At 43.0% G+C, this 20,602-nt stretch overlaps 1 protein-coding gene across 3 annotated transcripts in view; it reads right to left on the bottom strand.

Annotated features, from left to right (window-relative positions):
- The window catches only part of LOC124795172 (probable cytochrome P450 301a1, mitochondrial), a 230,169-nt gene that overhangs the window by 127,476 nt on the left and 82,091 nt on the right, over positions 1–20,602 (bottom strand). For all 3 annotated transcript variants that reach the window (XM_047259069.1, XM_047259067.1, XM_047259068.1), the window contains exons 4-5: positions 16,317–16,429; positions 277–393 (exon numbers count right to left, since the gene is read on the bottom strand). In XM_047259069.1, coding sequence (XP_047115025.1) covers positions 277–393; positions 16,317–16,429 — 230 coding nt within the window. The remainder of the gene's footprint in view (positions 1–276; positions 394–16,316; positions 16,430–20,602) is intronic.

Genomic DNA, 20,602 nt, shown 5'->3' with positions numbered 1-20,602 from the left:
GTGAAAATTACTTGTCAATAGCACTTTCCATTTCCGAAATATTTGCGGTGCAAACTTTAGGTGATACGGCCTGTATACTATGAAAGTACTAACACTTTTTTGTTGTAATACTCAAATTACTTACTGGTTGGATGGTGTCTGGATCAAATACAAAAATTTAAATAAAAAGGGAGCTTGTACTGTGTCGGTTACGAGAATAAAAATTACTGCAATAGCAAGTAGTCAGACTTCATACTGACGCTAGCCGCTCAGGCCTATGGAAGCCCCATCACTCACCTGTTGACGAAGTCTTCGGCCACCTGGTCTATGGGCCCCACGTAGAGCTTGGCGGACCTCGGCTGCAACATTGCCTGGTTCACTTTGCGCCGGAAGTCGTACCACTCTTCTTCCTGACTGCAGAAGGAAATAGTGACAAATTTCACTTTTTGAAGAGAAGATAGCTATGCTATAAAAAGAATGCTGTAAGTGTAAGATGGCGATAGTACTTCGTTCGCTGACACTTTAAGACCGAAAGCAGCACCCGTGAGCGGCGGATTCGCAATATTTTTTCGTCGACACTTATGAAATGACCTGATAGTAAGAGCCTAGTAATGCACAACATGGGTGTGATGTGTATCAGTTGCCGGACTCCATCGGTGTTGGTTTTCCGCCGGCCGGGGTGGCCGATCGGTTCTAGGCGCTACAGTCTGGAACCGCGCGACTGCTACGGTCGCAGGTTCGAATTCTGCCTCGGGCATGGATGTGTATGATGTCCTTAGGTTAGTTAGGTTTAAGTAGTTCTAAGTTCTAGGGGACATAACCCCAGAAGTTAAGTCCCATAGTGCTCAGAGCCATTTGAACCGTTCGTTGGTTTTCCCTTTTGCAGAACAATTAGACTAGCCCAAATAATAAGCTAAAGTAGATTAGAAATATATTATAGCTGCTGTGTGAACAATGTATTTTTACTTAGCTTTGTTTAATCCGAGTTGGGAACATGATGCTGCTGTTGATGCTTTCATTAATTTCTGTTGATGTTGCAAATGTTACGTGTGGAGTGTTCGGTGTATCCGTTGTGCGATATGGTATAGAGGTGAAGATACAGGTGGCGGTTAATTGTGTTCGAGCTGTACAAAGCAGTTCTCGGTCCACTGGACCGGCCGGAGTGGCCGAGTGGTTCTAGGCGCTACAGTCTGGAACCTCGCGACCGCTGCGGTCGCAGGTCCGAATCCTGCCTCGGGCATGGATGTGTGTGATATCCTTAGGTTAGTTAGGTTTAAGTAGTTCTAAGTTCTAGGGGACTGATGACCTCAGAAGTTAAGTCCCATAGTGCTCAGAGCCATTCGAACCATTTGAACCATCCACTGGATTCCGCAGGTTAAGAACCGGCACTCGCAAGCACAGCACAACAACAGCGTTTGGAAACGGCTTAAGCAACGGCATAAGCAACCGAGCAAACTATATCATCGCATGGTCCAAAAAGCAAGCAGAGACCTGATATCAGGGTGATGCAGTGTTTCTTGACTTCGAGAAAGCTTTCGATGCATCACTTCCAACACAAAGTACACGAATACCAAATATCCGAACAAATATGCTACTGGATTGAACACTTTCTAGTGACAAGAGCTCACTGTCATTCATGATTGAGAGACATCGTCACCAGCTATTCCTCTGCATGTAACTGTTTCCTGAGTTATTATTGTGTGCGTGTCTGTGTTTATGTGTGTGACTGTGAACATGACTGTTGATGTGAGGACTTCTTGTGTTGCCTCCTAAGTTGAACGTCTGCTGGTTGTTGAGATGAAAATTATAACTTCAAAAATGGTTCAAATGGCTCTGAGCACTGTGGGACTTAACATCTGAGGCATCAGTCCCCTAGAACTTAGAACTACATAAACCTAACTAACCTAAGGACGTCACACACATCCATGCCCGAGGCAGGATTTGAACCTGCGACCGTAGCAGCAGCTCGCTTCCGGACTGAAGCGCCTAGAACCGCTCGGCCACAGCGGCCGGCTCTGCCTTTCAAAATCCTTTTACAACAGCTACTTTCATGTCTCAGTAGGTATCCATAACTAATTCACAGTGACATGCATTTATTACATTTTTTACCAATAACTGCCAACAGCATGTTAATACATGCACATTGGTTTATCCAAAGATGTTCGTCATCTATGAGCATTGTAATCGTTCCATGGTCAATTCTCGTAACGCGTGTCCAACAACCGCACACGCTGCGATACTCGCGCCGTGGTAGGTAACGATATTGTGGCTGCTGGAGAGCGCGTTCCTTCCGGCGTTGGTCTTTCGAGGCGTTGCCAACGGATATGTGGAGTGACCCGCGAACTGAGGACGAGACCGCTCCGTCGACTACTCGTAGCAAGGGGTTCTACCACATAGCCCCTGGGATTTTATTCCTATACTGAGATTAGCGTCTTCCAAGTGGTCGTTTCTTTCTACACGTCGGCTCGAAACGTGAGTGTATTGTGAATATTGTCTGCTGTTAGTTGGCTACCTGAACGGCGAAAACAATTTTATGAGGTACTGCCACTCTAAATAATGTCTAAAAGTGGTAACAGAATGAAGGAACTAGCAATAATAATATATAGTCTGTTAATGGCCAAAAGTTAAATTCACGGTGGACATTCGTATTGCAAATGCTCTATACTCTTGAGAACTGAAAGAACAGGAAAAGTGTACTCAAACATTTCGAAATTTCATACTGCCGAGAAAATATTTGAATATAAACACATAAAACAATATTTAAAAGGCAGTACGTATCTCTTATCTTTTTTGCTTAATGTCCTGCTATTCAAAACTTTTCTCCCTCAATAAAGGTAACTTCTCCAATGTGGAAACCTGTTTCCAATAAAAGATTTTCTCATCTATTTAACTTCTTATTTATGCACTGAATAGCCTCTTCTTTGTCCAGCTAGATAACTTTTTAATTTCTACATTTGGATTACCGTGTGAGACGGCACTCGAGGGAGAAATATCAATCCCTCATGTAACCCCCACAATGTGACACGAAAACAGCAAATAGTAAAATGAAGATTATGAAGACATAACAGTAACAGGAGTGAGGGAAGCGATGGTTAAATAGAACAAAAATACCAAATAATCTTGGCTGCAGAAAACTGTGCTATTCATAAGTACGTGTGACGTACTGATCGTAAAAACACTAAAAGTTCACAATTCGCTTGAGCACGCCATCGGCCACTGGAAACACAATCAATCATGACCTGCAGGTATCTCGGAGTTGCCACCTGCATACAGTTAAGTTGGAACGACCAAATAAATGTAGCCGCGACGAAGGCAGATGTCAGTCTCTGATTCAGTAGAATACTTGAAAGGAACTAAAATTCAAAAATGGCTCTAAGCACTATGGGGCTTAACATCTGAGGTCATCAATCCCCTAGACTTAGAACTACTTAAACCTAACTAACCTGAGGACATCACCCACATCCCTGCCCGAGGCAGAATTCGGACCTGCGACCGTAGCAGCCGCGTGGTTCCGGACTGAAGCGCTTAGAAGCGCTCGTCCAAAGCGGCGGGCTGAACTAAAATTCTCATTTGAGAGGTACTGCTCTGTCAGCTGTCGAGCACTGTCCGTAAGTGTGGTACCCTTAGCAACTACGATTAACAGAAGAACTAGAACAGATTTAAATTAGAGCCGCACGATTCGTCACGGTTTTGGTTAACCGTGAGAGTGTCACGAAAACTCTCAAGCAGCTGTGACACACACACACACAAACACACACACACACACACACACACACACACACACACACACACACAGGTTACAATGGAATTGCTGTGCATGACGGGGAATATTTCTAAGAACACACGTTCAGGTGAAGAAACCAGCTGTTTTCTCATACATGCAGCTAGGGTACAGATGACTAAAATACAGATATTCGGGTTCATACACAGGGTGCTAAACGATCCTCTTGAGTTCGTCGTATAATCTCTAAATGGAGCGGGAATGGGAGAATACAAAACTGACACATTGTGTAGCTTAGTCCACACTTTGTCTGGTGGCTTGTGAAATACAAATATGTATATATTGTAGTATGTAAACACTAATTTCTGTCCAAGAAGTCCTTTATAATACAAAAATTGTTAATGATGATGATGATTATGATCGTATGGCATTGATGTCCAGGAGTCACCAGCTGGGGAAGTGCGGCCACCGGGTTGCAAATCTTTATAGGTGACACAGCTCTGGGGGACTTGCGTCTCGATAATGATGAAACGATGATGAGGACAATAGAACACCAAGCCGCCGAGCGGAGAAAATCTGCGTTACAGCCGCGAAACGAACCCACGCATAGAGCATGGCATTCACACGGGCTGACCACTTAGCTGTGGGGGTGGAAATTATTAAAGAGAAAATATTTTAACCTACATTTAAAAATACGTCTGCTTCATGCCAGATATTTAGATGAGTAGATTTTCATAGCTGTGTACTTCATTCGTTTCACTGACAATGACAGATCCAGTAGATAGAAATGAAAATTATTTGTAATTCTCATAGGCCGCGATGGTCTAGTAGGTGAAGCGTTAAACTCTCTCCTTGGAGGTCTCGGGTTCAATCCCAGGCCGGAGCGGGGATTTTCCTCGTTAAATTGCTTCCACGACGGGCCCAGACCTACTCAGTCTGCTAAGAAATTGAGTACAGGGGATATTTCCTGATGATGAAAGGCGGATGGGACGACCAGCTTGCCACCGTCCTTCTCCTAGTGATACGACGAACGAATGTCTTCACTCTACAAAAGCTCGTTAATATGTTGAGTTCCACAGACTTTACTGACTTTATTGTATCTCGGGAGCACTTCCCTTACATATACTCTTGTATCCAGTGCTACAGTCACTAAAAAAAGGTAAAATTACGCCTGTGGATGGGCCAAGAGTTCAGATGCTAGGAGCAAATGTTAATCAGATGCGCTAGCCTCTGAATTTCGGGTTAAGCAGAGAGTACTTTTAACATTTTGATGCAACAGACCATCTCACAAAGAACCTCTGACACAAGATGTTGACAGGTTAAAATACTCAGAAAGAAATTAGGGCACCAGGTTAGATCAACAAAGAGACTGGAGACTGTTTTTCGCAGTAGGTAAGAGTGTCGCTATATGTCAAGAAAACTAATGTCGAAATAAATCATTTTCACAAAGACCACATATCTGCAGCAATATTCTTTTGGGTTATCGGTATGTGGACATGTTTAAGGAAAAACCAGTTATCCAATTCGAGATGTAAAAAAGGTCATAATTAACAGAGTGTACACACAGACCTCATGGTATAAGTACACCCACGTTCAGAAAAAGCAGAACACCTTGATCGACTGAAGATAGGACGTTCATATTAACAGGACATGTATATTAGTATGTTCTGCAGAAATGATTGGGGGACGAGAATGGCATCAGATAGCGTTTTCGGACGAATCCAGGTTGTTTGTTTGAAAATTATGGTCGTGTTTTGTGGAGAGCGGCATCACAGTGATAGCATTCGCACAAGACCTACAAAGTACAGCGCCAGCTCAAGGCCTTATGTTGTGGGGTGCTGTAAGGTACAACCACAAATCACAGTTGGTGCGTGTCCAGGGCATTGTGACCAGTGTGACCAAGGTGAATAACATCATCTGACCCGCAGCCATTTCCTTCCCGCACAACGCCCGAGGCGCTATTTATCAGCTAGACAATGCATGACCACATGTTGCTGCACAAACACATGCCTCCTTGGTATCACAGGACGTAAGCCATTTGCCCTGGCCTACCAGATCACCAAACTTGTCGCCAGTCGAAAATCTGTGGAATATTGTGTAACGACGGGTGCAGCGCTGTGATCCAGCGCCTATCAGCACAGATGAACATGGGTGAATGCAGCATAGATGGCTATACCATAGGGCGTCATTCACGGTTTATACCCGTCGATGCCATCACACATGGAACTAGATATCAGTGCCCATGGCGGACTCTGTGCCTAATAGGCATCAGGACACATGTTGAAGTTAGTTGACTGGAATGCTAACTATTTCTGAAGAACATACTAATGTACAAGTCCTGTGAATATGAACGTCCTATCTCTAGTTGTTCAATGTGCTCTGTTTCCTCTGAACATGAGTAGCTGGTGGGTATCGTACACAGAAAAAACAGTGAGCTATTGTTGTAGTAGAGAGAGAATTATATTCGTAAAACCCAAAGGAAAAAGGAAAACATTCTCCTTCCGTCGTAAAAACTGCTTTTTTTAAATTAAAAGGTACGGTGAATTTTAAACCCCGATATCCCATCTCCAGGTGCGTAACAAACTGGACGAAAGAGTAGGCACATGTAGGAGACATTACGCAAAAGCAGTTAAAACCGTCTGACGTTGACTAGTACTCTATGAGGAAGAGAGTTCGCAAGTGTCTTCGGATGTGCCATATCCAGTTGAAGCCAGTTGTTCATGATTAGATCCCGCAGAGATTCCATACTGTATACATTAACTGCTGCGTTTCATCCGCTGATCTTAATAGTCACAGACGCTTCCTAGGGAATTAAAACCGGTCATTTAGGCGGCCAGTCGAGTTGTGACTGGGTGCCTGAATGATCGACAAACCAGGAACGCATGCGTCCAGATCTCTAAACAAGGCTGGAGCTATCTCGTAAGTTGGAAGTGTCCATAAAAGTCACCGTGAATACATAGAATAATGGGCAACACCTAATATCTGAGGATGATGAAATAAAAGTCCTGGTTCATGTTAATGGTGATCTGGGTAAGTCGAACCAAGTTACTACACAAAAACCATCACCAAAACAGCGGAACAGTATCCAGCCCGAACTACACACTCCATACATTGCCGATTAAACGCCTCTTTGAGGCAAGGACGCCTCGCATCAGCTGGAAAAAATGCAAAATTGCGATTCGTCGGGTGACACAATACATGTCCAGTTTGTGCACCTTTATATTACGCTGTCAGCAGTGGCATTTTGGTATATAATCGACTCCAGACAGTACAGCATGCAGTTCTCTAAGCATTGTTCGCCTCCAAACTGGTTGAAATAGATCTGTATTCGCTAGCAGTAAAAATTCCTGTTGGTGTTGAAAGCGACTTCTATTGCCAAAAGGCGACATTCGTCTACAGTCCGTACCAGTTAAAAATTGTTTTCGGTCACGATTAACATCGTGTGGCCATGGAATCACACAAATACCATAGCTAAGTTCTTTGTGCTGAGACAAAAATAAAAGACAGCGCTTAACGTAGGAATTATCCAAATGGGACGAAAGGCGGTAAACGTGAAAATGTGAAATTCATTCAAATTTATTCAAGGGAAAGAGCTTCTGAACAAGTCAAAAACGCGTTGGTCCACCTATGCCCGTTATGCAAGCGGTTATTCGGCTTGGTATTGATTGACAGAGTTGTTAGGTGTTCTCCTGGCGCATACCGTGCCAAATTCTGTCCAATTTGTGCGTAATATCGTCAAAATCACCAGCTGGTTGGAGAGTGCTGCCCATAATTCTACAAACGTTCTCAACTGGGGAGGCATCCATCGACTTTGGTAGCCAAGAGACGGTATTACAGGTACGAAAACAATCAATAGAAACTCTAGCCGTGTGCGGGCGGCAATTATTTTGCCGAAATGTAAGCCCAGTATGGGTTGCCGGGAAGAGCAAAGAAACGGGTCGTAGAATATCTTCGGCGTACCGCTGTGCTGTAAGGGTGCCACAGGTGGCAACCAAAGGGTTCAAAATGGTTCAAATGGCTCTGAGCACTATGGGACTTAACATCTGTGGTCATCAGTGCCCTAGAACTTAGAACTACTTAAACCTAACTAACCTAAGGACATCACACACATCCATGCCCGAGGCAGGATTCGAACCTGCGACGGTAGGGGTCGTGCGGCTCCGGACTGAGCGCCTAGAACCGCTAGACCACCGCGGCCGGCCAACGGGCTCCTGGCTAGAAAACAAATGGCTCCCCAGCCCATCACTCCTGGCTGTCGGGCTGTACGGCGGGAGACAGTCAATTTGGTATCACACTGCTGTGCGGTAGTCTCGAGACACGTCATCGGCCTGGAATCTAATTTATTGGAGTAGAATTGTCGGTCAGTGATCCCGCTTCGTACTGAACCCCACTGACCACCGAAGACAAGTCTGGAGACGCCCCGGATTATCCTGAATATCGTCCGCCATGTGACCCGATAACCCGTAGTGCTGATCTCGGATGGCACTTCTTTCCTCTGTGGCACGATTACACTACAGCAGAAAGCCGACGACATTGTACGCGCCGTTTTGTTGCCCTTAATGGCAACCATCTTTCCCCCCTCCTTCTGCACACGGCAAGACTTTCTACTTCAGTTTCAACATTTTGTTTTCAAGCCTTGCCTACTGGGGCTAAAAAAAACAGTACACAATCCTCTGTGAACAGTGAACACAAAAAAACAAAAAAAAACAAAAAAAACAAATGGAACAGAAATTAATTATCTGACTACAAACATATCTGTACTGACATTGCTAATATTAATAATAAACACTGAGTGGCAAGCCGGCCGCGGTGGTCTAGCGGTTCTAGGCACTGAGTCCGGAGCCGCGCGACTGCTACGGTCGCAGGTTCGAATCATGCTTCGGGCGTGGATGTGTGTGATGTCCTTAGGTTAGTTAGGTTTAAGTAGTTCTAAGTTCTAGGGGACTGATGACCATAGATGTTAAGTCCCATAGTGCTCAGAGCCATTTGAACCATTTTTTTGAACTGAGTGGCAAGACATGCTCTGTAGATGTTTTCAGAATGAACGCAATCCACACCTGCCTCTTACCAAGTCATAATCAAACTGGATGTCAACAGAGCCAACAGCAGCAGCAAACCTTCGGTGGCGTTAGCGTCGCGCCTCACTTACAAGCGCACGTCCGCAGCCAGTGGGCGTGTCGCCTTTTAAAATGGGGTTGCGTCTAATCACCTTTATTAAATCTGATATCAATACAGTGAATGACGACAACAAATTGTACAACTGTTACACAAATATAAATACCAGTGTCGCGTGTACCCGCTACATATTTGAACATAAGACAAGCATTTGATGTACAACTGCGCGTCCACGGCCAACGGTCACATCGAATTAAAATAGCAGTAATAAAAGCGCCTTTATTAAACAGTCACATTTAATATAAAGTACGATGAAAGAAATCACATTTATTACTTCATTACATACATATAGTTTACATACATAAAACATTTAAAACTGTACGTATCGTTTGTTTAGGCAATAGTTTTGTAAAGATCAGTTACACAGACCAACTAAAACAGAATCATTACTCGTACATAATGTCATGCGTGATCACATTGAAATTGCCTTGTCCTGTACTCAAAGTGCGTATCTGTTCATGCGAGTCCTGTTGTAACTTACAGAGAACGAATATTGAAATACGGATTCTGAAGCATTTTGCGTAATTCCAAACAATTTAGCATTACTGGTCATGCATGCTACATGAGCAACGTTTGTCATATTGTGCCCCTATGATCAAACCACCTGTTACATACGCACATGATGCAGTGAAATAATATTGTACAGTGGGGACTGCTTGTAAATGAATGTAATATTACAAAAAATTAATTTTTTGTATTTCAATTGATGATCGCCAATGCCTTCTGTCTTGCGGCTAGTTTCAGTTCGTAAGTCACGTTGCGTTATACCGGACAGAACCACTTCGAAACTCACGTGTTCAACCATGAGCAACTAAACTCACGTGTTGCTCACGAGGTAACGCTACCGAACCGCGCGTCTACAATTTGGCTGTCCAATAGGGAGGTTTGGAGGAGGTCACGTGGGGGTGGATTCGCGGCCAGCCTCCGGGAGCGGACACGCCGTCCGCCCACTTGTGCTGGCAGCTTCCGACACGGATAGACGCTCTCCTCTCCTGCTCTCTTGGGCAGCTGCCCGTTCAGTTTCGGCGGCTTCTCTAGGACTGCCTTCAACCACTTTTTACTGAAGTAAATCATCATGCCTCTTATAAAATGTTTAACTACATCACCTCAACGGGTGCCTACTGTTTTCGCTTCCTCGCAAATCCTGACACTTTAACAAGTTACTAATTAGGCATTCTAATCCAGCTACAGATGCTCTTAAATGCTCTCATACGAAACATTGTTTCGGACTCAAACGTCCTGATATAACAGTTTTGGTAGCTTGGCATATACGTCTAATTGCTGATTACACTCAAATGATATCCACTATAAAGCCCTCTCATGCGAAACATTGTGCTACGGGTTTTAAATTTGTGGTTAATTCTTATGGGACCAAACTGCTGAGGTCATCGGTCCCTAAGCTTACTCACTACTTAATCTTACACTAAGGACAACACACACGCCCATGCCCGAGGGAGGACTCGAACCTCCGACGGGAAAAGCCTCGAGGACCATGACAAAACGCCTCAGATCCCGCGCGGCTGCTACGTCTTAGTACTTACCATTTTATTCACTGTGAGATTCTCATACATTATTTTCGGCACCTAATCCAGCAATTAAATTGGGAGAGACCATTGTATGTAACCTGCATGCGAAAATCTACAGACATCAAAAAAGTTTTGCATCACCTCAGTTCCGAGAGTTCCGGAACCTGTACAGAAAATTGGAATAGAGATAAACATAAACATCATTTCTGCCCTTTTTATTGCTCATGGAAACCACAAATTTCATGTTGTAGCACTATACAGCGAGACCTTCAGAGGTGGTAGTCCAGATTGCTGTACACACTGGTACCTCTAATATCCAGTAGCACGTCCTCTTGCATTGATGCATGCCTATATTCGTCGTGGCATACTATCCACAAGTTCATCAAGACACTGTTGTCCAGATTGTCCCACTCCCCAACGGCTAATCGGCGTAGATCCCTCAGAGTGGTTGGTGGGTCATGTCGTCCATAAACAGCCCTTTTCAATCTATCCTGGGCATGTTCGATAGGGTTCATGTCTGGAGAACATACTGGCCACTATAGTCGAGCGATTTCCTTATCCTGAAGGAAGTCATTCACAAGATGTGCGAGATGGGGCACGAATTGTCGTCCATGAAGACGAATGCGTCGCCACTATGCTGCCGATATGGATGCACTATCGGTCGGAGGATGGCATTCACGTATCGTGCAGCCGTTATGGCGCTTTCCATGACCACATCTACATCTACGTGATTACTCTGCTACTCACAATAAAATACCTGGCAGAGGCTTCAATGAACCACCTACATGCTGTCTCTCTACCATTCCACTCTCGAACGGCACGAAGGAAAAACGAGCACTTAATTTTTTCCGTGCGAGCCCTGATTTTTCTTATTTTATCGTGACGATCATTTCGCCCTATTTAGCTGGGTGCCAACAGAATGTTTTCGCAGTCGGAGGAGAAAACTGGTGATTGAAATTTCATAAGAAGATCCCGTCACAACGAAAAACGCCTTAGTTTTAATGATTGCCAATCCAATTCACGTATCATGTCTGTGACACTATCTCCCCTATTTCGCGATATTACAAAACGAGCTGCTCTTCTTTGTACTTTTTCGATGTCATCCATCAGTCCCACCTGATGAGGATCCCACGCCGCATAGCAGTACTCCAGAATAGGACGGACAAGCGTAGTGTAAGCAGTCTCTTTAGTAGACCTGTTGCACCTTTAAGTGTTCTGCCAGTGAATCGCAGTTTGTGGTTTGCTCTACCCACAATATTATCTATGTGATCGTTCCAATGTAGGTTATGTGTAATTGTAATCCCTAAGTATTTAGTTGAATTTACAGCCTTCAGATTTGTGTGACTTATCGCGTAATCGAAATTTATCTGATTTCTTTTAGTACCTATGTGAATAACTTCACACTTTTCCTTATTCCGGGTCAATTGCCACTTTTCGCACCATACAGATATCTTATCTAAATCATTTTGCAAGTCGTTTTGATCATCTGATGACTTTATAAGACCGTAAATGACAGCACCACCTGCAAACAGTCAAAGACGTCTACACAGATTATCTCCTATGTCGTTAATATAGATCAGGATCAATAGAGGGCCTATAAAACTTCCTTGGGGAACGCCGAATATTACTTCTGTTTAATCGACGACGTTTCGTATATTACTACGAACTTTGACCTTTCTGACAGGAAATCACGAATTCAGTCGCACAACTGAGGCGACACTCCGCAAGCACGCAGTTTGGTTAGAAAACGCTTGTGAGGAACGGTGTCGAAAACCTTCTGTAAATCGAAAAATATGGAATCAATTTGACATCCCCTGTCGATAGCACTTATTACTTCATGAGTATAAAGAACTAGTTGTGTTTCACAAGAACGATATTTTCTGAATCCGTGCTGACTAAATGTCAATAAATCGTTTTCTTCGAGGTACTTCATAATGTTCGAATACAGTATATGTTACAAAACCCTACTGCAAATCGACGTTAGTGATATAGGTCTGTAATTCAGCGGATTACCCCTACTTCCCTTTTTGGGTATTGGTGTGACTTGAGCAATTTTCCAGTCTTTAGGTACGTATATTTCTGTGAGCGATTGGTTGCATATAATTGCTAAATATGGAGCTATTTTATCAGCATACTCTGAGAGGAACATGACTGGTATACAACCTGGACCGGAGACCTTGTCCGTATTAAGTGGTTTAAGTTGCTTTGTTACACCAAGGATATCTACTTCTATGTTTCTCATCTTGGCAGTTGTTCCTGATTGGAATTCGGGAATATTTACTTCGTCTTCTATGGTGAAGGAGTTTCGGAAAACCGTGTTTAATAACTCTGCTTTAGTGCCACTGTCATCAGTGACTTCACCGTTGTTGTCGAGCAGTGAGGGTATTGATGTGTCTTGCCACTGGTGTGCTTTATGTATTGCTAGAATCTCTTTGGATTTTCTGCCAGATTTCGAGACAGAATTTCGTTGTGGAAATTATTAAAAGCATCTCGCATTGAAGTACGCGCCATATTTCGAACTTCCGGAAAACTTTGCCAATCTTGGAGATTTTGCGTTCTTTTAAATTTGGCATGCCTTTTTCGTTGATGCTGCAATAACGATCTGATTCGTTTTGTGTGCCATGGAGGATCAGTACCACCACTTATTAGATTATGTGGTATATATCTCTCAATTACTGTTGATACTAACTCTCTTTGAAAACATTCCACAACTTTTGTACACTTACATAATCAGATCGGAAGGAGTGAAGACTGTCTCTTAAAAAGGCGTTAAGAGCATTTTTATCAGCTTTTTTAAATAGATACACTTTGCGTTTCTTTTTGATGGTTGTAGGTGTTACAGTACTCGGCCTAGCAGCAACTGCCTTGTGGTCGCTAATCCCTGTATTCGTCCCAACACTCATTATTTGTCCAGGATTATTTGTTGCTAAAAGGTCAAGCATGCTTTCGCAACCATTTACGCTTAGAGTGGGCTCATGAACTAATTGTTGAAAATAATTTTCTGAGAAAGCATTCAGTACAATTTCGGATGATGTTTTATGCCTCCCGCCGGCTTTAAAAGTACTCGTATAATTTTTCCAGCATAGCGAGGGTAGATTGAAGTCACCACCGACTACAATTGTATGAGCGGGGTACTTATCTGAAATGAGACTCAAGTTTTCTTTGAACTGTTCAGCAAGTATGTCTTCTGAGTCGGGGGGGTCGGTAAAACATCCAGTTAATAGTTTTTGTCCGATTGTCAGGTATAACCTCTACCCATACTATTTCACATGAACTATCTACTTCAATTTCGCTACAAGGCAAACTACCTCTGACAGTAATAAATACTCCACCACCAACTGTATTTAATCTATCCTTTCAGAACACTGTTAGATCGTTTGAAAAAATTTCGGCTGAACTTATTTCCGGCTTTAACCAGCTCTCTGTACCTACAGCTATTTCAGCTTCAATGCTTTCTATTAGGGCTTGGAGCTCTGGTTCTTTCCCAACACAGCTACGACAATTTACAATACCAATCGTTTCTACAACTTCCTTACTGTGTTTACCTGCCCACTTTCTGACGGACGCCCCTTCTGTCGTTCCCTCAGACCCTCTAACCTAAAAAGCCGCCCAGTCCCTTCCACACAGCCCCTGCTACCCGTGTAGCCGCCTCCGGTGTGTAGTGGACTCCTGACCTATTAAGCGGAACACCAGCGGCGTATGTCGGCCCCACATAATGCCACCCCAATAACACCAGGGTACCTTCACCCTGCTGCACTCGCTGGACAGTGTGTCTGAGGCAGTCAGCCTGACCGGGTTGCTCCAAACACGCCTCCGACGATTGTCTGGTTGAAGGCATGCGCGACACTCATCGGTGAAGAGAACGTGGTGCCAGTCCTGAGCGGTCCATTCGGCATGTTGTTGGGCCCATCTGTAGCGCGCTGCATTGTGTCGTGGTTGCAAAGATGGACCTCGCCATGGACGTCGGGAGTGAAGCTGCACATCATTCAGCCTATTGAGCACAGTTTGAGTCGTAACACGGTGTTCTGTGGATGTACGAAAAACATTATTCAACATGTGACGTTGCTGTCAGGGTTCTTCCGAGCCATAATCCGTAGGTAGCGGTCATCCACAGCAGGAGTAGCTCTTGGGCGGCCTGAGGGAGGCATGTCATCGACAATTCCTGTCTCTCTGTATCTCCGCCATGTCCGAGCGAGATCGCTTTGGTTCACTCTGAGACATCTGAACACTTCCCTTGTTGAGAGCCCTTCCTTGCCCAAACCGCGGTGTTGACTGTCTAGGCATAGTTGAATTACAGATAACACGAGCCGTGTACCTCCTTCGTGGTGGAATGACTGGAAATGATCGGCTGTCGGACCCTCTCCGTCTAATAGGTGCTGCTCATGCATGGTTGTTTACAGTTTTGGGCGGGTTTAGTGACATCTCTGAACAGTCAAAGGGACTGTGTTTGTGATACAGCAAGGACAGTCAGCGTCTATCGTTAGGAGTTCTGAGAACCGGGGTGATGTAAAACTTTTTTTGATGTGTGTATATACCCTTAACTAGAAACTGATAAAATAAAATTAAAATTAATAAATCTAAAAAGTCAGGAAAAGAAATTCAAAAAATCAGGTCACTGTGTCCGACATTCGTGTATGAACATTTTCGTGTCATCTGCAGACAGCAGTTAAAATCCATTTAATCCTACAGATCATGCCATATACACCTTAGCGCCTGTTAATATCCTTGCATTTCCAACCAGCAATTATCGGGGAACGGCACTGGCGTTCCAGAACGCGTGATAAAGACAGTGGTGACATTGAGTGGGCGATCAATGAGATGTCCAAGTGTTATAAATACATGGGTGGGTACGGAGTGCTTACATTTCAGTGATCTTTTCAATGTGCGTGTTATTAATCAGTTTAAGAAATAACCAAAAGAAGAAGACACTACTAGCCGCAAATCAATTTGGGGTGCGTGACTATACGATGAGAAGCGCTGTTTGGTCAACCAACATATCCACTCATAAAATCACTATCCTTATTGTAGCGAACAGTTCCTTGTCCAACTCCCAATGTACTTTTGGGGAACGCAACTATAAAAAATGTATAACGTTATCGGTTTAACACTGTTAGAATTCAGCCATTGTATAGCTGTACGTACCTTGTTTATCTAAAATGATATTTACGGAGTCAGTCTGCTTAGGTTGGTGGTAAGGTGCTTGCCTCCCGTGCAAGCGACACCTGCTTCGATTCCCTGCCGGGTTGTAGATTTCCTCCGCTGGTGGACTGGGTGTTGTGTTGCCCTCGTCATCATTTCACCCTCATCACCGGCGCACAAGTCGCCCTAAGTGGCGTCGAATGAAATAAGACTTCCACTTGGCTACCGAGCTTCCCCGAATGGGGCCTCCCGGCCAACGATGCCAGAGGCTCATTTCCATTTTACTATTTACGGAAACTAAACCTTAAGTTGCACTTATAAAAACATGCAAACGCACTAAGAACAAACTTTGTGCTTCGGGGTTTCATTGCCCCGTGTATCATCAACACTGTTGTAATAACTACTCCGCCTGTGCGGAAATCGTCGTGTTAAACTTCATTCGCTACGGGGTCTATCCTAGTGGTAACCAGTAATGTGACGTACTACGCCTGTGACCCGTATGTGAAGCAGTGGCATAATTACGTCAGCCCTCGTGCCTACATCATCATCACTGTCACTACACCATGCTCGCGTGTGCCTTATCTCTGACCATATATGTCACTCCTCGAAGAAGCGCAAGGCCAGTACTTTAATCCGTAGGAACCAAGCTGCATAGTGGTGTTAATTATTAATTATTTTTAGTAAAATCTATGATTTGTGAGTGATAACGGAATTTTATTTCCTTATATGTAAAAGCATGTTAGCCTGGTACTTTGTGAACATGAGGTGGTACTTACGTGCCGACGAGGCCGTAGCGGCCGCGGAACCAGTCGGGCCTCACGTGTTTCCGGTAGTACATGGTTGAATCGTTGCCGGACCTCATTGGAAACTGACCTTCGTTGCGGAATGCCTAACACAACAGACAACTCTCATTTAGACTCACGACTGTGCGACTGTATTGTACGATTGTGAACATTCTATATGAACACTAATGCGTCATCTGTAATGTTAACAAATTAATATTTTCGTAGTGATGGAGCGTTATAATGCAGAAACCAAGGAAACGATTAATCATTAGAGAGCCATACATGAATACTGGACTGAACTTCACCAATACAAGTACGTACAAACTCACACCTGTATACTCCGTGTTATCATAAATAATGACGTAAATGCATACAGCTGAAAGTACGCAAAACACGCAGCAAAAATGGCTCAGTAAACCAAGATCTGCAAATGAAGCACTTGCAAGATACTTGCGACTTTTAGGTTACCAGCCACTATTGGCGTGCTGCTGGTTCTTGGTATGGTCTTCGTTTACATCTTCGAGACGTGTATTTGCAAATGGAATCGATACAATGGTACAGTTCACAGTCAGGGTGCCTCTCATGTCAGTTGTTTGTGGAGCGTCAAGCTGCACAAGCGTTCATGGTAGCATGGAACGTTACAATAACGAGGGGTATGTGGATATACATTTCATGTGTGCTAGGGCTAACGGCTACGCACGGAAGGTTGCATGATTGTATCACGAAGCTTAATGTGCCCGAAATCTACTCGAATGTCTAACGTTTACAAGCTTACGTCACCGCCTCCCAGAAATTGGGAGCTTTCAACATGCTGTCAGAACGGATGGGCCCGTACGAATTACACGTGTACTTGAAGATGAGATACTGGAAATAATCGAACACTCCAAGAATTGGACGAGGGGACTTGCCACACAAGTTCCTGGAATGAGTCACAGTAGTGTTCGGTGAATAATGCATCGCAGTGCACTGTACGCGTAAAACCTTCAGTGAGTTCAGTGTATTAGGCAGCCTGACTTTGATCCTAGACCAATGTTCTGTCAGTGGATGCAGCAAAAAGCTATAGGCAACTCTATGTTTGACAATTTTGACAATAACATTTTATTGGCAGAGGAAGGAGGATTCACTCGTGATGGTGTGATTACATCCAAGACCTTAACCTAGATAATTAAGTAATCAAAATTTACATTTGTGCAAATATGAAGTTTGTGAAAAATTCTGGGAGTAGAAATTTTTATAAAATATACTATTAATGAGGGTTCTAAAAGTGAAATACATGCATACTGAATTGAACCTAACAGTAATCTGCTAAATTATATGTTATTATTTTTTTCTATTAACTTTTACACCTCTAGATCTACACGTTCCATATCACTTCTAGACTACAGAAACTGTCAGTATAGATTTGCATGTTTGGAATTACATTGTATCACTTTAGAATACGTCGGTTTTTATGCATACCCCACACAGAAGTCTTTTCGAAATCAAAATAATTTTGAGATGGCCCATCAGTATTAATCATCAGTTTACTCTTTCCACAGGAAGACTATTTCTGATTTCTGTTTTTATATTGTTCATGCAACTAAAGCGACACTCACAGTCAAGTGTTTTCTGGGGAATGATAGAGGCGTACTCTATAATCAAATCCATAAGAGGAAATTCTTAAGTCATCTTATTAACACAAATGAACTCTATTAGCTCTTCGAAATTAATTCCATTGCATCTACTGTTCAGTGGCTACTTAAATAATGCCCCCCTCCCCCCTCGCTGCAGGGCTGTCCGCATTGCCACCCGCACCGCCCCCGCTAGTTAGCCTGTACGCTATTCGTTCGTTTCTTTCGTCAGTCGAATCGACTGAAACGAGTTATAGAGTAACTGTACTTTCCTATGTAGCACGCCCTTAATGAACATGTTTTTGTTATGTAAACGTTGTCTGTTGGTCGTAGATCTGACTATCATAGTTTGCACATGCTGTACAAAATATTTGCTTGTCTACCTGCATCGACTACTACAGTAGTAAAAAGTTTTTTATCACTGCGGCATACAAAGACATGGCTGAGGTCTACAGTGAAGGAGGATCGACTTAATGGCTCAGCTCTGTTAAACACTCACCCTAACATTGATTGTCCTATTGAAGATGTAGTTAACCAATTTGCGAAGAAGAATAGGCGCACAGAATTCATCATTTAAGGAAGAGAATCACAAGTGTAACTTTTTTATATCATAAAATGGCATTGTCTTGTAGATGTATATAATCAGTTTAAGTAAAACTTTCTTAAATTTTCCATGTGACTTCATTATTTTTTATTACAGTAAAATGAAAGGTAGCTCAATATATCTTTGGCTCCCCCTCCTTGAGGTTTTTCGATATCCGCCATTGGTGTGTATACATATCTATGACTTGCTCATTGCCATAGTGGTCATCATTTTTATAGTATTAAGGATACAGTATATTAAATTCTCCTGTCTTATCTAAATCTGCTAATCACCCGTTTATATTTATAAGCAAGATACCTAAGATTTGCAGGTCGCGTATTTAATATCTCTTCTATGCTGCAACGAATGTTGTATTGTGCTTCCACGAAGCTGTAACTTCTTGAAATTCTGGAGGTACTTTATCAATAAAAGGACTGTCATTTGGACCATGTTTCAATTTAGGGTCCTAGAGCTCTTTTAGGGCATAGTTCATGGAAATTTGCATGCAGTCAAAATATAAATTGACTTTTGAAAATTCAGATACAATTTATTAACAAGAAACACCACATCTTTAGTAAAACAAAACACTGTCAGAAATGATAAGCAGTTTAAATTTTTTAGCAGTTATCTTTTCCCAGCACAGGCACCAAGGAATTCCAATTTACAGATTGAATTTACCGCATGTCTCAATGAGAGCAAGTGAATGGCAAAAGTCTTAACAAATTTTTTCCTTGGCTCATTAAGTATTTCTTCTGTAACTTTTAATGCTTTTGGAATTCATACTACACGCAAATGATTGAATTTCTCCAGTTTAATGCACTTTGCACCATTCATATAACATTTCCACCAATTGTTTATTTGGTACGTCTATTGTAGTACCAGATTTTGTTCCTTTTTATGTCCGTTTTTAGTTTCACTAGGACTAGGACTTCGTTCCTTTTTTTTTTTTTTTTTTTTTGCTTAAAACAAATTCATCAATCACTTCTTAAAATGCACAGTCACACGCAGTGTGCATTTGATGAGAGTAAGTGTATTACCACGGATACCCAATCAATAATGAGGTCAACTAGCTGGGAGGGAAAGCGCATATCGTTTGCCTGAGTGACACGTTGTTAAGGCGTGTTTATACCCCTAACTTTGTTGTGTTTTCAGTCTCAGTTGTTTGGTTCTGTGTGTGATTGTTGTTGCTTTCTGGGGCGGAAGGCGGCATTTCGTTTGTTTTCGTGACAGATGGTTATGGCTTCTTTGTGTTTGTAGCCTAATTGGGATTCTCCTGCACCAGTGCCAGCTTTCGCAATGCACAAAAGAACGAAGTCCTACACGCACCCGCTCTCTCCTCTTGGAGGCGGAAAGAAAGGTGGGTGGAAAAAAAGTTTGTTTCTGTGGCACAACATTGTCACAGTTTTGCGAAATCTATTTTAAAATTCGTGTCATTCTTCGATCTCGGGTAGCGAAAAGCGACAAAAGCGACTGTGACTTAAACCCTGGTCATCTAGGCACCAATCCGCGTGCTGTGCCCAAGTCTCTACATCAGCTACCTTTCTTACTGAACGTGTGTTTACTTACCAGGTGATGGTCTTACAGCACCAAAAAATGAACAGAACGACCTTCTGGGATGGCGTTTACATAGAATCGAATCACTGGTGGCTGGTAACCACAGAGCCACAATCATCTCGTCAACGGTTCGTTTGCGGAACTGTGTTTACTGAGCTATTTTTACTCTTATGCGCTGTTCATCATAAGAGTAAACCTAATGTAAACAAAGAAACGCTATAATTGGTGAGAAGCCGCAAAACACGTACACTGGCGTTGTTACGCTCTTAGAATTAGGTTCTACTACTGTATTAGACGTATTATTACTAAGTTACGTCAAACGAAACTTTAAAATATTCTAATGTATTAACAACCATCAACCTGTTTCTTAATCAACTTTAGCTATGTAGTTTTTATTTCACAAGTCGTGTACAGTCACAGTCTCTGTACTCTTGTACTCTGACCGTCGCGCTGTCAATACACAGTATGAAAACGGCTGAGGCTGCTTCTTGTTCCGTAGAGCAAAATGCATGTGGAACACGATTCAAGAG

Source organism: Schistocerca piceifrons, chromosome 4 (assembly GCF_021461385.2).
Source record: "Schistocerca piceifrons isolate TAMUIC-IGC-003096 chromosome 4, iqSchPice1.1, whole genome shotgun sequence".
NCBI lineage: Eukaryota > Metazoa > Arthropoda > Insecta > Orthoptera > Acrididae > Schistocerca > Schistocerca piceifrons.
The sequence above is the reverse complement of the archived record's forward strand: the minus strand, read 5'-3'. Positions and strand labels throughout refer to the sequence as shown.